Below are 16,783 nucleotides of genomic sequence, written 5' to 3'. Positions count from 1 at the left end.
ACGTTTTCTTATCAGTTTGGGCTTTAAAATGTCAATGTCAATGTATTACTCTCAGGGAAGAGTGTAAAACCTGAAAAATATCACAGTAATTTTAACAGCTCAATGAGATTTTGAGAACTGAATTCAACTTTTTGCTTCATTTTAAATTACATTAACTGCATCACTGCTTCCTTCAGTGGATAAATGTTGTGCAGTATCTATCAGGTTTGCTACTGCAGTAATTCAGAGTAAGGGGAACGTGTAGGAAGGTTAAACAATAAACACCAAGACCTGTCAGAAAAAGACTACACTGTTACTTTGTAAGCAGGGTACAGCAGCCTAGGTAATTATAATGTGCATACAAATGAAGCCCAGTAGGAGCAGTTACAATACAGATTTACAACAAACCTCTTTTTTAGTTTTCTCTGTGCTGGTTTAAAGGTAATTTTTTAAATAAATGGACAGCATGAATGCCAGGAACACAGACATGTCTTTTTGTTCTGATTTGATGGATGTTGGTGGTCAACATTATATTTTTCTAGCTTTTTTAAAGCCTGGGGTACAACATAAACCAGATTTTTTATTACTCTCAATAAAATATTTGTTGGAGTGGAAAACTTTGCCAAATATATTTATATATAAAATATTTCTACATGACAAAGGAAAAAATATATGAATAAATAAGCACAAAAAACCCTCAATCGCTTAGTGCAGCCTTAATATTTTCTGGCTCTTTATATGCCATGTTTGATTTTAATCTCAAAATCACAAAGCAACTTGATGTCAAATATTTATATTTGTTTATTTTCTATTTACAAAAAATTACAGGTTAGTGTAAGAATTAAAAAAAAATAAAACATGCAGCATTTAATTCATTTAAAAACAATTAAGTTTTAGTATAACATCATTCAGCCATCATCAAAACATAAAAATAAAACAAGCCACTAAAAACAAAACAGTTTGTACACAAATATTACAAATACATGTAAAACATTTTACTGTGCTGTCTCAAATCCACCATTGCTCAGCAATGTGCAAGTACATTGCCCACAGGTTACATTTCATCTGCACACACTTCAACAAACCAAAGCTTTCATTCCTTCATAATCATTGCAAGCCATCCAGTAATCGGACTATTGATCAAAAGGTTGCTGCTGTTGGGTCCTTGAGCAAGACCTTAACCTTCAATTGCTTTCTGTCAAAATTGTAAGTCGCTTTGAATAAAAGCGTCTGCTAAATGCCATGATGTACATGTAAGTCACAACAGCTTGGCAACAGTACTTAAGCAAACCATCATTAAAACAACACATTAATCCAGTGGAAGAACATCTAGTGTATAATTCCCCACTAACAGTATGATAGAATTACGGAATGAGGGTTAAAAAAAATACTATGAGCTTGGAAATAAATTAGAAAATATTATTAAAAATGTAAAAGCTTTTACTGGTACCATTTGTAACCCAAAATGAAAATACTGTTCCTGCAGTATAATAAGTTGCAAAAACAGCCATTATTAGTGGACAATAAAATCAACATTAATTATGTGTTAGAAACATAATGCACTTTCAAACTGTAAAATTAAACAGGAACAATGTGACCCAACAGCCTGTTAAATTCCAACAGATAAAATTAATAAAGGCCTCTACAACATGGCTGGTAAATAAAGTCGGCTAATACACAGCATGACAGGATCTGCCAGATATGAAAAAAAACACTGTATTTGGTAATGAGTGCATTTACACAAACAGAATCATTCGATAACTGCAAACCAGGTTCACTTGCACTTACATAATATGTCAAAGGAAAAAATCTCAGGTCTACATTCAGATAGTAATCACGTTTTTTAAAAAGTGATTCGTTTATAGTTTCCAGGAGTGAAAGAGTAAACATTGAAAGCTTTATCAGTCAACATGGAGTTTTCCTGGTAAACAAGACAGTCGATGCTTTTAGCTTTTGATACGTTCACTGCAGTTAATTACTGAATGTTCATTTGTAAGTTTTTATAGTGGACAGTTGCATAGAACGTTGTCCTTCAGTAATATTAAGGTATTCTGTGTTTGCATCCACATATTTCATGGTAAACTCTATGCCAAATTCTCAGCAATGATTTCTAATTTTACATTTTATTTAGTACACTGCATTAAATATGGAATGCAGGCTGAGATTTTTCCTCTCTTTGGTGTTCAGGCACATGAACAACTGTAGAAAACCAGAAGAAATCTGCTTAATGCACTTAATAACATGACTACCAGCCCAACACCTTAATCTGATACTCTTTAGTCTTATTTAATAGTATGCTGTTTACACAGTAAGACCACTTAAATAATCGGAAGTCTACTAAAATCAGATAATCATTCAGTGCTATTGGCTGATTTTATAATAAAGCTACCTTAAAATCAGGCAACAAAGATACAAACAAATAAAACTGCAATAATAAAAAACAAACATGAAAAACTGGTAATGGTACCTTACATAAAAGTCAGGCCCTAATGTCAAGTGATGTGTCATCGAATTTCTGCTTAAAATAAAAGAGCTGTGAGTGAGGAGGGCTTTGCATGAATAATTATAAATTAAATTAATTGCATTGATGAGTATTATAAGCAGCGCTACAAGAATGTCTCAGTGACAAACCAGACATCAATAATCCCAATAGTAAAACCAGTATAGCCTAATAAAATATTTATGTGCAATCTTACATTCTGGTGCAAGCAAGCATTCCCTTATGTTCTTTTCATTTGCACTGCTCAGTGTGCAGTGATATATTCTGCATAAACACTGATCTTTTAGCAGCCAGGGCTAACATAAAACATAAAGTGAGCAGTCATAAGATCATATGATTTAGACAGTGTGAACACTAGCCTAAAATGAGTACCTCTGTGTACATATAATACATGTTTAGTGAGGTATTTGATTAAAAAACCTATACAATGTTACCAATGTAAGCATTCCGTAATTGTGTATTTATACTGTACAATTTTTTACAAGTTAAAGATTTTGAATATAAAGAAACCATACCCATTTATAAACAAACCTTTTGTATAAAGGTATTTGCAATATTTACACCTATGGTGACTGTTCATTTGCTCTAGTACATGAAGAGCATGGTTTGGAAATATACCCACTATTCTCTTAAACAGACACTTAGCCATTTCTCAGTTGCATTATTAGCATTTTGTAAAGCAGAACTACCTTTCGCACAGTGTTTACAGCTCACTTAAAGTGATTTATCACTTATTAAAGGTACGTATGCAGTAATTCCTAATAAATTGTGCAGTATTCTTTGCTACCTGTCAGGTCAGGTCAGCACACAACCTGATGTTCACACCAACATCACAGATGGTTGGATTAGTGCAGTCCATTCTCAAAGCCGAGTTCCCTGAGAGTTAACAGAGCCTCTCAGCACCACGGCTCTCTACTGCACCTTCCTCTGCGCAGGCTGTCACTCCTCTTCCAGGCACTGTGCATCAGCTCTAACGCCTCCCTACATCTCTTCTGCACCAACTCGTCTGATACGACTTTACGAGCCAGAGAAACCTGAGCCACAGCAAAAAGGAAAGACAAGCTGAAGTAGGTTTTAGACTTTATAAACAATCATTTATTTATTCATTTTTAATAAACGATTCTTCCTGATGGTTATTGTGGGACAAGAGCTAAACAAATACAGCACATCACAGCACATTAGACACACACCCATTCACTCACTTATACTTTGGTGTAATATTACTATATATAAAAAGCATTAAATACAGTATCTGTAAAAAGTCTATAAATTAGTACAATGGCCTGGTAAGTACAAGTACCTATCACAAAATGGGGATATAATAAAACAGACATGCTTCTTTTTTCTTCTTTTGTTTTTTTTTTAGCCACTTCCAAGTGGAATGTTGTCTTTCTTGGAAGGGTAATATAATTCCTATTTTAATTTTTTAAAATATTTAGCTTGCAGTAAAAAAATTATTACTGGGCGCTCAAGTGGCACAATGGTTTAACTGCCCACCACTACTGAGATTTCGAGCTCTCTAATCTTGAATCTCAGCCAGTGCTATTGACCTAGTTGGTTGCCCAAGCAGGCACAGATAGCTTCAGCTTTCCTTAGCCAGCATGAGATGAGCAGAAAAAGAAATACAACATGGAAACTGGCAATGATTAGATTCAGAGGAAATAAATAAAAAATAAATACAAACAATTACTGTGAATCAAAAAGAACTGAGGAGATTTAAACCTGAAAAATCGCAGTCCACACAAGATTAAGTTCCTCTAAAAGTCGATCTCTCTCTGAACAACCACTAAAATATAGGACCCATGAGGGCAGGTAATGAGAACGGTCTGCTGCAAATTCCTAAAAAGAAAAAAAAAAGATACAAAGAAATATGGAGATTTAAACAAGCTCTACATTAAATACATCCTAACTACAAAACACCACCGGTAACTGGTTATTAATTTTTTATTGTTTCAGTAAGATTACATCAAGCTACTATTACGTCTCAACTCCCTAAACAAGGAGACGAGCTGAAAAAAATATTTCTTTCTTACAATAACACAATATTCTTTATCCTCCTCGAGACGAACTGCTGTGATGTCACTGACGTTGACTGCACCAAGGGAACGGAAAAAACTGGTCTGGCAATCCTGATGACATGTTAACAGCTTCTTGTCTGTCAGAACAAGGCAACATGGGATACAAGGCACTGGTGCTACTCCCTGTGGAATCATCTGAAAGACCAGAATATAAAAATAATCATGATAATGATAACATAATAATCAATGCTAAAATACTTATTGCAAATACATGCTGTCAATGTGCAAATAGCCAAAATACAAACTCTGTGTAACATCATTCACAGAGTAAATAACAAATGTATATATGATATATTACTTATTAAAAAGCAAGCAAGTAACATGGCTAGGAACTGGTTTACTGATCCAAGTCTTAACTCACTCCTTTGGAGACAGCCTGACAGATGAGCTGCATCCACTCCGCCATGTCCAGCTCATTTTCAGCACACAGCTCCAGAGGAGGACGGGCAGTCAGGATCACCTGGAACGCGTGCGGCCTCTCTGTGCTGTTTGATCTCCTGCAGCCTCCACAGTGCTCACCGCTGCAAAAGCACACAAAGACACATGTGTAAAGATGTGAGCAGGTAAAAGTAAGGTGTTATTTGGGTGACTATCTTTTCTTTTTTTTTTACCCCTTTTTCTCCCCTTTTAGCGCATCCAATTGTTCAATTAGCATCGTGCTTCCTCTCTGTCTATGCCGAACCCTGCCCTGACGGAGGTGATTGAAGCTAACCCGTATCCCCTCCGAAACACGAGCAGCAGCCAGATGCATCTTTGCCCCCCACACATTGACGAGTTTGGCGCCACCTAGCGTTGCATGCGGAGAGACACACCCTAAGGGCACCCCCTCCCATCTCTGTGTAAGCGCCTCCAATCAGCCGGCAGAGAACGCAATCGCATTCTGACAGAGAGAGACCCACATCCGGTTCTTTGTCCCACCCCCCCACATGAGCAACCGGCCAATCGTTGCTCATATAGCCACTCAGCTTCGAACCGGTAAAGCAAGGCTGGATTCGATACCACGCTTCTCAGAATCCAGCCCTGGTTGCAGCGCGTTTCTTTTTACCGCTGCGCCACCTGAGCGGCGTGACTATCTTTTCTAAAGTTTTACTACTACTACTTCTTTTTAGGTAGCTTTTTATCTGTTGATGATTGGTTTAAGTTGACAGGCTGAACCATAAATAGATTTTAATGCTTTTACGTTACAGATGTATGTTATAGGCAATTCTAATAACTGATATACATTACATAAATGATATCAATCCAAACACTAAATTTGGTTATTAACAAATGATGGCATTTCTTTAACTGCACGTAGGCTTTTTCAAATATGGAAAGACTGCTGTCTGATTTAGTCTATTGTTATAGTCTATGTGCCATTAACAATTAGTGCATTACTGCATTGCACCCAGTTATTCTGGGGAAACCGAACTGATCTGTCCATCTTTCTACTTCTGATCAGCACTGTGTCAATTTGCCTTTGTGGTCTCAGCTGATGCACACGTCCAACTGCTTTTAAAGTCATTGTCCAGTTAGATCCTGCACACCAAGTGCATTTGAAGTGCTAAACACTCTTGCCTTCCTTGTGTTACCCTTCCTTGTACAACTCTGTCTAATACTGATTACTGAATAATGTCCTGTATCTTATATTTTCATGATTCTAATGATATGCATTTCATGAAAAACCAAGCGCAACTGCATTATACGATCAACACACAAATTATGAGGAAAACCTATGACAATGGAATGAAGGCTTACCCCATGGTAATTGACATCAGTGGAGTAACGTCAGTCCTGTCAGGGTACTGGTAGAGGATGCCATTGCTGAGAACGTGAAAATACACATAGCATAAATAACAAACACATCTCCCATGTAACATCTAAAACCTAGTAGGGTTGACCTTAAAGTCAAAATAAAATATGTTGAATTTTTTTTCAGTTTCTCCAATACTAAAAGTGGTTGAAGTATCATTAAATAATATGTCACATCACCATTTTATAATAATTGCTGTACCTGAGGACAAGGTAGCAGCTCTTCCACAGCTCCTTTCCCAGATATGAAGTCCCTACTCGGTACTGAAGTGTACCTTCCTTAGTGCTGCTGAAGACCCTTGAGCCGGATGGAGAGGTGGGAGAACTTACACACACATCCATGGGGTCCTCCCAGTGAATGAGAGAATACAGTCGGACACTGACCTCTGATACCTGCAAACATTTGGGTGGCATAGCCCAGTATTACAATTTTAAAAATGGTAAACAGTTTTCTGGACAATACAGGCTGCAATTAAGTTAAAATTTTAAGTTTTCAGCATTACAATGACTACATAATGTCATATTTATGTTAAAGGCAGTATGGAAAATGGTAGAAAGCAGAATACACAGTAGTGTCTAATAAAGCAGCCCATTCTTTTGAGACTATTTTTTCAGGAAACAAAGTGTTGAACTAGAGTAACTGTAGCAGGACAAAAGGGCCATGAACTCTTTGCCTAAACAATATTTAGATATTTAGAACAAAGATTAACAAAACAATGGAGTTTAACTAAGCTTGTCCAAACTATAAGCCACATACAATGTATTAAGGGAGGCTGCAGCTTAGATAAAATCTGTCCTCTGGATGAACTTGTCTTTCTGAACTGATTTTAGACACGTCACACATAGACACAATATGATATACACAGACTAGACTTTTAAAACAAGATATACTTAAAATATTAAAATTGAACTGAAGTATCAATTGAAGTATCTGAAAAGCCATAGTAAAGGCACTACTAGTATTATGTACTATAGAAATATTAGGTATAAAACTGCGTTTTAACTCTGATTAGACATCATTTAAAGGGCTGTATCCTACCACCAAAGTAACTTGTGTGCCTGTTTCAGGCTTACCGGTACATTATTTAAAAAAAATAACCCAAGAGTTTGTTGCAGAAGTACAGAATATAATGTAATATGATATATGTAATATGATATGTACAGAACATAATATAATATGATCACGAGTTAGTTATAGTGATATTCTTACTTAACCTACCTCACAGTTACACTCCTGGCCTGCAAATTTAGTAAGAGCCAGCTTTTCCATAGTGGCATCAGTTAGGATAGCAGGGTAAGGCTCCTCCCTACAGCCAAGGGTGATTGCTGGCTTCAGCACACCGAGAAACCAGCTACAGCACAGAAAAAAGTAAAAAGGAAAGTAAAAAGGAAGCATTCAGCATCCATTATTGGCTTATGAAATTATCAAAAGCAGCTCTAGACCGAAACATAATCTAAGCCATTCTCACATTATAGGTTGTGAACTAAAATGTATCTTCAAAACATTTTAAAATGTGCTACTGAATCCATACCTAGTTGCATATTTCATGTAGTCGGGTTACTACATTAATGCACATTAATTCTCTTGCACAGCCAGACATGTTGGTGTACAAATGCAATAGCTGAACATACTAATCATCTAATTACTTTTAAGCCTTTACCAAGTTAAACAGTGCATATTAAAAACAGTACCATTTACATATGTTTTTGTGATTAGATTTTACAAATAAACCCATGTCTGGACATTATAACTGTTTTAAACATGAATTTAACATATTACTGTGTCATTAAAGTGATATTTACTGAGCTTCCCTGTCTTCCCAGTAAAGCTGCCATGTCTTTTTATCACTTATGCAGCACTGTCAACCCATATAAAACCTCCTTGATTTAACCACTAGCTAATAAATATGACTTTGGGCTACAGGGGAGCAGTGCACTGCAAAATATATGTACACAGAGACACAAATTGTCAGCCTCAGTTACTGTGTACATCACATTAACAAAAAATACAACAGTCTCTAGAGTTCAGTGTTTCAGAAAATAAAAAAAAATCTAGTGTTTGGCAGTTTTGTAGGAGAAATAAACTAGTTGATAAGAAAGGTCAGCATATGACCAATTTTTACAACTATAGTATGCAGATAAGCGTATAATATAAATATATTTTTTAAGAAGTCTAACTTTTCACAGCTGAGAACAACATCTGGTATCCAGTGCTGGGCCTAAATTGCTGCACCATGTGAAAGGCAAGGTCAGAATTGGTCAAAAACGCCATAATTTCAGGAATTTTACTGACAGTGAGTGAAGAGTTTAGGCTGGAGGTGAGGGTGTAATGATGTGGAAAAAAATTTCGAGCATTGTTTGAATGGCACTACCTATCTGAGAATTGCTACTGATCATGTGCATCTCTTTATGGCCACAATTTACCCACTTCTATTGGCAACATTCAGCATGACAAAGTACCACAAAGTCATCTGGAACTTGTTTAATGAACATGACAGTAATTTTAGGGCACTTTAACATAAGCCTGGACAATGAATTATAATTATATTATTTTATAATTTATAATTATAAAACGGATAATTATAAAATGTGTTCTGTCTTGGTAATACACACTTTTTGAAAAACTGCATTTTTATATGATTGGTCATGTGGATATGATTTGTCATGTGAACAGTCTTATGTTTGTTGATGGCATACATTTGGATGTTCCCTTTTTCACATCTAAGCTGTTAACCATAAAACGGTGAATTCATTGGAGAAGTAAAATAACAAAGAATAATGAAAACACACATTGTGAGTGAGCAATCAGCAGTATCCAACAGGAACTGTCTTCTTCTGTTGGTGCACACCAGAGTAATTGTCTGCAGGTCCAATCCAACCTGAGACACAAAAACAATATACAACAAAGTCTTAATAGTACTTCATTAAAAGAAGTGTCATACAGTGCTGTGCAAAATAAAAGTTCAACTCTAATAGCCTTTTTAGTGTGAAACTTTTAAATATGACAAATTAGCCAAAATAGGGTAAAATATAAATCTGATGAGGGGCAGCAGCACTGTAGCTAAGGTTTATCAGCATAATAAGCACAAACATCTGCAAAAGTAAGCATACTGATAGATAGTAACTTACAGATATATAATCAAGCTCAGTGTAGGACACAGCATCCTCTACAGTATATGGCTTGTCTGCAGCCCCTAAAAGAAAGACACACAAACACAAACTATAGTGTATGTTTGGGTTGATTTCATGTGTTTAGCCATAACAATTGCTAACAGGTGTCCAGAACAAAAACATATACAGTATAATTTCCATGTCAATAATCCCATATAAATAGAGCTTTAAAAACTTTAAACAAATAAAACAAAAAAGCAAGGATACATTCATATTTCTTTTTCTAATTTACTTGTCATAGCCAATGAATGATTTGCATTTGTGCTTTTCTTAGTTCTTACCTGTAAAAGAACATGTGATAATTAAGATATTGGATAATAACAACACTAGTGTAGATGAAGTCTGCTCAAATAAACATATGGACATTAGTGATGTTTTATACCTCTAATCCATGAAAGCAGACTCACCTTTTCGCAGCAGGTAAATATAACAATCTGTAAGCAGCAGAAAGAGCGGCTGCAGGTCTCCCTCCATGTGTCCTGTACTCATCCTCACCATCTGGATACATAAGGTAAAAAAAACCAACTCAATTTATTCGTAAACTCAACACCCTACATAATAGAATTAAAGGTCCTTATACATACGTATCAAACGCTTTGTTAATTGCATGTTTATTAGATTACTTAAATTAGACGCATCTACATTTACCTTAATGAGTTGTTCTTCATTCTCTCTGAAGACATGGATCATGAGAAGCAGTAGGTGATTGTTATCTACCCTGCAGACAAAAGCAACAGAACAGATTTACATTTTCTCTGAGCTCATTTTCTCTATACTGGTTAATTAAAACAATCCACTGCATCTTCTAACTGGTGATTACCAAAAACAACTTCATAGACTGTTTCAGGTGTTTGGATTACCTCACATTTAGCTTGTGAAATAGCTGATTTACCAGTTAGTATGTGGTATTACTACAATACTGACATTAACATAATGCAATAAGTGATGTCAATTTGATGTACACAATTATTTTTCTACATGATTTGTATATTTATGTAGTTGTACATGCTTTATGTTTTATTTTTTTTCATTTCATCACTACTTCAACTTGGAGGACTAAAACACTTTCATAGATAAAAAAATATGGTCAAAAGTATTTGGACACATTACACCTACAGGAGTATTGTGACATCCTATTTTATAATCTGTGAAAATCCAGAAGAGCATTTGTAAGGTGAGACATTGATGTTGGACAAGAGCGCCTTTTTAATAATACTACTCACAACATGGCTTGGTGCTTAATTTTATACACTTGTGGCAATAGAATTGAATAAAACACCTAAATTCAATAATTACGAGGTGTGCCCCAATACTTTTGTCCATATAGTGTATATTTTTATTTAAATTGTCTATAAACTATTTTAAAAACCAGTACAAATTAAAGGCTGAAATTAAATAAGTATAGTTTTTGCCAAAGACTTTTCTCATCAGTGTTTTATATTTCTTTTAAAAACACAGTAAAACACTGGACTGTTTTGTCTAGATCAGTTTTCTTATTAAAAAACAGTACATTAACCCTTAGCTGATGCACTGAATCTGACCTAAACTCTGCGGGATGGGAGTTCTCATCTGGCTGAACTTCCCCTTCCACAGAACCGTTCTGCTGCAGCACACCTCCAGCTTCTCCTCTGTCCTTCTCTATTTGGGAGGAAGCATCTTGTTCTGCTGCTGTTTCTCCTTTTCTCTCATCTTCATGGCCACCGAGAAGAGCCTCTGACTGGCCATGCCCTGCAGAGTCATGGTGGCTACCACTCTGGGCAGCAGCGCCTGCACTCTGGGAGGTAAAGCAGTAGAAGTGTGCAGGGGCTGGCGAGGCCAAAGCGTGGAGCTGCGATTCTGGATCAGGAGGCTCTCCTGGTGCGTCCTCCTGAAAGGGCTGCTGCTGAAGAAGAGATGCAGCCGGATTAGCGCAAGCCATTTCACCCTCTGCTTCCTCTTTCTCTTGTCTTTCCCAGGTCTTTCCATCCAGAGCTCCGTTTAACCTGTCCATGACATCCCAGAGTGGCTTGCCTACGCTGTCCATAGAGGTGTCTGTCATCTCAGGAAGCCTCAGCATGGCTTCAGGTTCCTCATCCTCACCGCTCTCTCTGAGCTCTGTGTCTGATTGGACTGGGCCATTCAGTGTATCCAGGGTGTCATAGCAAACTCCATCCTCCGCATTTGTCCTCTCACACCTCGTCTGAATGGATTCTTCAGTCTCTAACTGCTCTGGTGAGGGCAGACTGTGGATGCTGCCAATAGAGTTTGTTGATCCTTTGCCTCGTCGTTTTTTACCAGGCTTTTTTCTTCTGACCATCCTATTGAAAATAAGAATAATCTCATAAAAATTCTGCTGATTCTGACTGTTATAGCCACAAAGGGGCTGCATAATCAGGTGTGCGCATTCATTTGGCCACACAGTTTACATAAAGCCCAGCATGTGCAATTGAATTTTGGAAGTATAAGTACTGGCACATACCTGATGACCTCCAGATCCGTGCTGGTGCTCTCAGTGTCATCTCCGGCAGGGGCATCACGTCGGCTGGCTGTGTGCACCGGTGTGACATCGGCAGAAGTGTTAGAGTCCGAATCCTCGTTAAAGGGATTGTAGCGATTTGTGGGGCTGTATGATAAAGATGCGATTCTGACTGAAGTTTCTGCAGCTTTCACCACTACAGACTCACCACTGACCACTGTATGAAGCTCAGAGGCTGTGGAGCGAGACCCACTGACCGGGTCAGTTAGGTCTCCTTCTGTAAGGAAAGATGAAAAAAATTTTAAACCTAGAAAAATAAAAGATGACAAAACAACTTAGTAAAAATAAAGCATGTAGCACTTCAGCTCTAGAGATTAAAATAGCCACTTAGACACACAAGACGCACATTTCAAATAAGCACACAAGCCTGGCTTCAACCATGTTGCAGTAACTTTCAGACATTTTTTTTTTTGCATTTTCACAGCTACAGACTTTAAGAACTTTTGGAAAGAAGAATTACTTAGTTCCAGAATACATTTCTGTTTTGTGGAAGAGCTGAGATCATGATGGGAAAATGCAGAAGTGATGCAATGCAAATAGTGACAGTTACCTCATTTCCAAACACAACATAAAACATCAACATGGCGAGCACAGTCGAAGATAAGACAAGTGAGAAGAATGGGTACAAAACTGCATTAGTGTTTGTTGGTTTGCTTGCTGCACAAATATAATAAAGAATTAATATGAAAAAAAAAGTTTAGGGATTAAATTTTGTCTGTTTTTGGGGTTCAGGTGTTAAGTTTTGTTTAATCACCTGAATGATTAATTGTGACAAACATGCAATAACAGGAGCAATCAGAACAGGAGAATAAAGTTTTCACAGATTGGTTGAACCCAGGCCACAGACATTTATAAAATACACACAGAGCTCTGCTAGAGGTTAAGGGTAAAGAAGCAAACGCCAGACAGGTAGGTTTAAGTTTAACAAAGCAATAGGTAGAACTTTTGCAACAATGTAAACACCAAGAATGACTTGCATCTATTTCTTTTAGCTTATGACTTGATACTTAGATCTACACATAAAAGCACAGAATCGGAAAAGGAACTCACTCTCAATCGTAGTTAAATGATTATTTTGTAGTAACCACTAAGTTTTGTAGATTATGTGTAGTAACCACCACTATCATCCAGTTGCTCTTAATGCTTCAACTCAGCATCAAGTTAGTAACTAAAAGAAACCATGCAATTTTATCATCACAGCAGCCATTTGATCAAATACAACAAAAAGCAGAGCAAACCAGCAGGCTTCCCTAGCTGAACCATTAAAGAAATGGACATGCATGATGCTGTGAAACATGGAGGTCGAAGTGGAAAGAAAAAGAAAAATAGGTGGGGAAATAACCATGTCCCACCTTCCCAGTCTGCATTTGGCATTGACTGCAACACAGGGAAGATGTCACCAAAATCATAATCTAAAAAAGGAGGAATGAGACTTGATATTAGACAAAATAAAATGATATGTAAAGGGGTGGGGGGACAGAAAACAAGAGACTTGATGAACACTAAACATGATATGAGAATATGAATTGTACATGTCTTACAATTATCATATGACAAAAGGTGTATGATAATTAAAACCAACACTTTTGGGTAAAGTTAAAAAGACTGGAAGATTGAGACAGTAAGAAACTAATGTTAACAAAAGGAGAAAATCCTGTCAGCTAATAAAACCAACCTTCACTTGAAGGAGCGATGGCACTGTCATCCCACTCCAAATTAGTGGAAGTAAGGGATGTGAAAGAGTGCAGAGAGATGCTGTCAGAACTGGGTAATCTCTCCTCAAAATCCAAAAGATTCTGTGGTTTGTAGTAATCTGGCATATAAGGTGCAACATCCAGATATGGAACGTCCTAGCAGCAGTTTATAAAAAGATTAATAATGAATATCCATGTACACATAAAAAAATGAGCAAACAAAGAAGTATTGCTTTAATGTTAGGATCTTCATTACATCACTGTGAAAAAAAATCATAATGAGGAAGCCATTCCGGTTTCAAAGTGCAAGAAAAGTAAAAGGATGTACCAATTCCAGGTCAAAGCGGATGAACTCCAACCCAGAAACAAGTGTAAGGAATAATGTAAGATGGTCATGGCTGCAAACAAGTGCATTTCTAGAAAAAAAAAAGGAAAGGAAAGAACAAAAGGTTACAGAGCATAACATTAAGCAATTAGACTATTAGACATGAATCTTAAATTCAAATGGGTGTCTCAACATGACCATTAGCTTTAGAATCAGCTTAGAATTGAGGAGTTGGAATGACCTTCCTAGTCCTGACCATAACCGTATTGAAAATATGTGTAACATTGTGGATTGCAGTTTGTAGAGTGTATTTCAGTATTTCAGAAAACCAACAAATTTCATAATTGTGACAGGCCTAACATACCTAGCCAGTATTGTTTGTTATTGGCTCACTTATCAGATTACAAAAACGCTGATGTGGATTTGTTTGGACAGTGTCACATATATTATTATCTAAAAGCAGAGAATTTAAACAATGCTTCATCAAGTTTAATCAATTCAGTTCACTTTTTGACTTTTAGGGCGTGTCAGACGAGTCTGCAGCAGCAGAGGAGATACAACTGGGAGAACTGGATATAGAGTAAGCGAAAAATCTCACTTTAAATAATATTTATGAAGAAGTGCTTGATTCTCTTGAAAAAGGCGAAGATAGCTTTCTAAAGAGCTCTCACTGAGTGCCAAGTACAGCCAAGCTCGACCTACAGAGGAAGCAAAAAAAGTTCATTTAGCTAAATATAGGTCAAACATTTGAAAGTAAAACTTCATTGAAACATTTATCCAGATTTAATTTAATTTTTTCTTACTTCTTCCAAGGTTGGTTGCTATGTGCTGAAGTTCATCAATCTGTCGAACAGCCTCTCGTCGAGTAAAATGTAAAACGAGGACCCAGTAGCCTGATGAGATATCCTGTAGCCTATGAGGAAATCAGAACAGTAGGTTTTCACATATTAATGTTCAGTTCATAATTAGGCAATCTGCAAAGACTTGCATGCCTGTAGGAAACAAACCTACCCGTATAACAAAGCGTGGTCTAGATGTTCACATAACCGCTGCAGAACACGGTCATGGTTCCTAATGGCTGGTGTCTCATCTTCACAAGCTGCAAAGTAACTCTGCAACTAAATGTTAAAAAAAAGTTTACTTGTAATGATGGAGTTTAAACAACACTAATATTCACTTTCATTCTGTGCACTGAATCTGTGCAAGAGACTTCAATTTGGGTATGTTTGAACATTTGAGGATTGTTTAAATTATGATTCAGATACAAGTCAAGTCCATTCCAATTTGTCTGTAAAAGGCTTTCCTTGCCAAAGTAATTAAAAAAACTAATGAGCAAGCCTGGGTCAATAGTGAAAAAAATCTTGAGCAGTACAAGACTCAACCAGGAGCCATCCTCCTTGGGTTTAAATGCCACTTGCTGAAACAGATATGCCATTTCCTACACTCAGAGGTAAATCTCTCCCTTGTCTTTTATCAGTGGCCACATTCTGATCACAGGACACTGATGGCTTTATAATTTTGGTTGGTGAACAACTCTTCTCCCAGCACTGACACTTAGGTAACAGTTTACTTACAAAGTTCGTCTACATGGTAGGTGTAGCTTATAAAATAATCAATTAATGTTCGAACCTAAAAAGTGCTCTGCTGTTATGCCGCAGTACTAGTGTCCTTTTTACAGTGTGCAGATCACATCACATGTGCAGGTAACATACAGAAACCCAAACAAAAACTCTATGTTAACCTATTATTTAAATTTTAAAATGCTGCCAGTGTAACTCACTCTACAGCCACATAAATATGGTACACATCAAAACAACGTCATGTTTAAGTATTTACCCAAGATAAAAGTAATCCTGGATCTAAAACACCGAAATGTTTTACTCCATGTTTACTATCCATAATTATCTTTTTATTCATCTATATTAACTCTCGGTCCTTACCTTCTTTACGGAGAGGGAGATGTTTTCCAGTATCCTGTCTTTGACTTTGAGTTGATCCATTACTGCTGCTGCTGGCTCTGCTCCGCCTGTCAGCTGATTCAGGCTGAGCTGAGGGAGTGTGTGCTAATGCTAACGCTTGTTCAATTCAAGTACCAGTCTGAACTGAATTTATGTCTGACAGCTACCGGTGTGACAGTTGCCGACGAAAACAACTATTCAGAATAACGTTAGCTGACATAACACGTATTTCTGACTAAAACATCTTAAAACCACTGTAAATGACCTAAGATAGCTAGCTAGCTACATAGCTACATTACCAGGCTTCGTTTCCGATAGGCAGCTGACTTACTTAGCTACCGGGCTAACATTAGTAAACTAGCATAACTGTTTTTTTTTTTTAAGTAACCGCCTTTAAAACAAAGATGTGTACTAAAACATTGTTTACGCATGAATAATAATTAAAATTTTAGTAAAGAAAGTAAGGCTTCCCAAACAGCTGACCAGTTAGTGTGAGTGAGAGAAGATACTGAAAAGAATCGGTTCTCAAGACTCGAGTTTAGGAATTCAGAAAGAGGAGTCGATTCCTAAGCTCTGAAGCTTTTTCACATATAAAACAACATTTTAAAACAAAATCACTAAAAATTAAACTTGTTTTGGTCACTTCTGATTATATTAAGAGACAGTGTTGTGTTTAGGAAGAACAACTGGTGCAATGTGCCAATATTCCTTGCCGATAATACAATGAATCAGAATGAATCAAAACAGCGACAAGATGTTCATTTTGTGTCAC

General features: G+C 36.8%; 1 protein-coding gene across 3 annotated transcripts; it reads right to left on the bottom strand.

The window, feature by feature from the left end:
• Positions 1-762: 762 nt before the first annotated feature.
• Positions 763-16,325, bottom strand: plekhm2 (pleckstrin homology domain containing, family M (with RUN domain) member 2). Of its 3 annotated transcripts, XM_063015803.1 has the most exons (20): positions 15,994-16,325; positions 15,065-15,171; positions 14,857-14,966; positions 14,652-14,751; positions 14,057-14,144; positions 13,710-13,884; positions 13,387-13,446; positions 11,978-12,251; positions 11,061-11,816; positions 10,168-10,237; positions 9,927-10,017; positions 9,478-9,542; positions 9,139-9,227; positions 7,568-7,700; positions 6,551-6,741; positions 6,295-6,360; positions 4,919-5,078; positions 4,513-4,692; positions 4,202-4,318; positions 763-3,513 (listed from the first exon to the last, which is right to left on the bottom strand). In XM_063015803.1, the coding sequence occupies exons 1-20, from the start codon at positions 16,051-16,053 to the stop codon at positions 3,376-3,378; spliced, it is 3,030 nt and encodes a 1,009-aa protein (XP_062871873.1). In that variant the 5' UTR covers positions 16,054-16,325; the 3' UTR covers positions 763-3,375. The 3 variants fall into 3 exon arrangements, with proteins under 3 accessions (XP_062871873.1, XP_062871875.1, XP_062871874.1); XM_063015805.1 differs by lacking the exon at positions 4,202-4,318; XM_063015804.1 differs by lacking the exon at positions 13,387-13,446.
• Between the last annotated feature and the right edge of the window lie 458 nt (positions 16,326-16,783).

The sequence above is a fragment of the Trichomycterus rosablanca genome, chromosome 19, assembly GCF_030014385.1.
Source record: "Trichomycterus rosablanca isolate fTriRos1 chromosome 19, fTriRos1.hap1, whole genome shotgun sequence".
Lineage (NCBI taxonomy): Eukaryota > Metazoa > Chordata > Actinopteri > Siluriformes > Trichomycteridae > Trichomycterus > Trichomycterus rosablanca.
This window is presented reverse-complemented; position numbering and strand designations above follow the sequence as displayed.

What these genes read in the sequence shown, in the direction of transcription:
- plekhm2 (XM_063015803.1), bottom strand. Translation starts at nt 16,053, where the DNA reads ATGGATCAACTCAAAGTCAAAGACAGGATACTGGAAAACATCTCCCTC. An exon ending in CATCGCTCCTTCAAGTGAAG is followed by an intron (nt 13,447 to 13,709) that starts GTTGGTTTTATT and finishes CTCCTTTTTTAG; the next exon opens with ATTATGATTTTGGTGACATC. An exon ending in GCCAAATGCAGACTGGGAAG is followed by an intron (nt 12,252 to 13,386) that starts GTGGGACATGGT and finishes CTTTCCTTACAG; the next exon opens with AAGGAGACCTAACTGACCCG.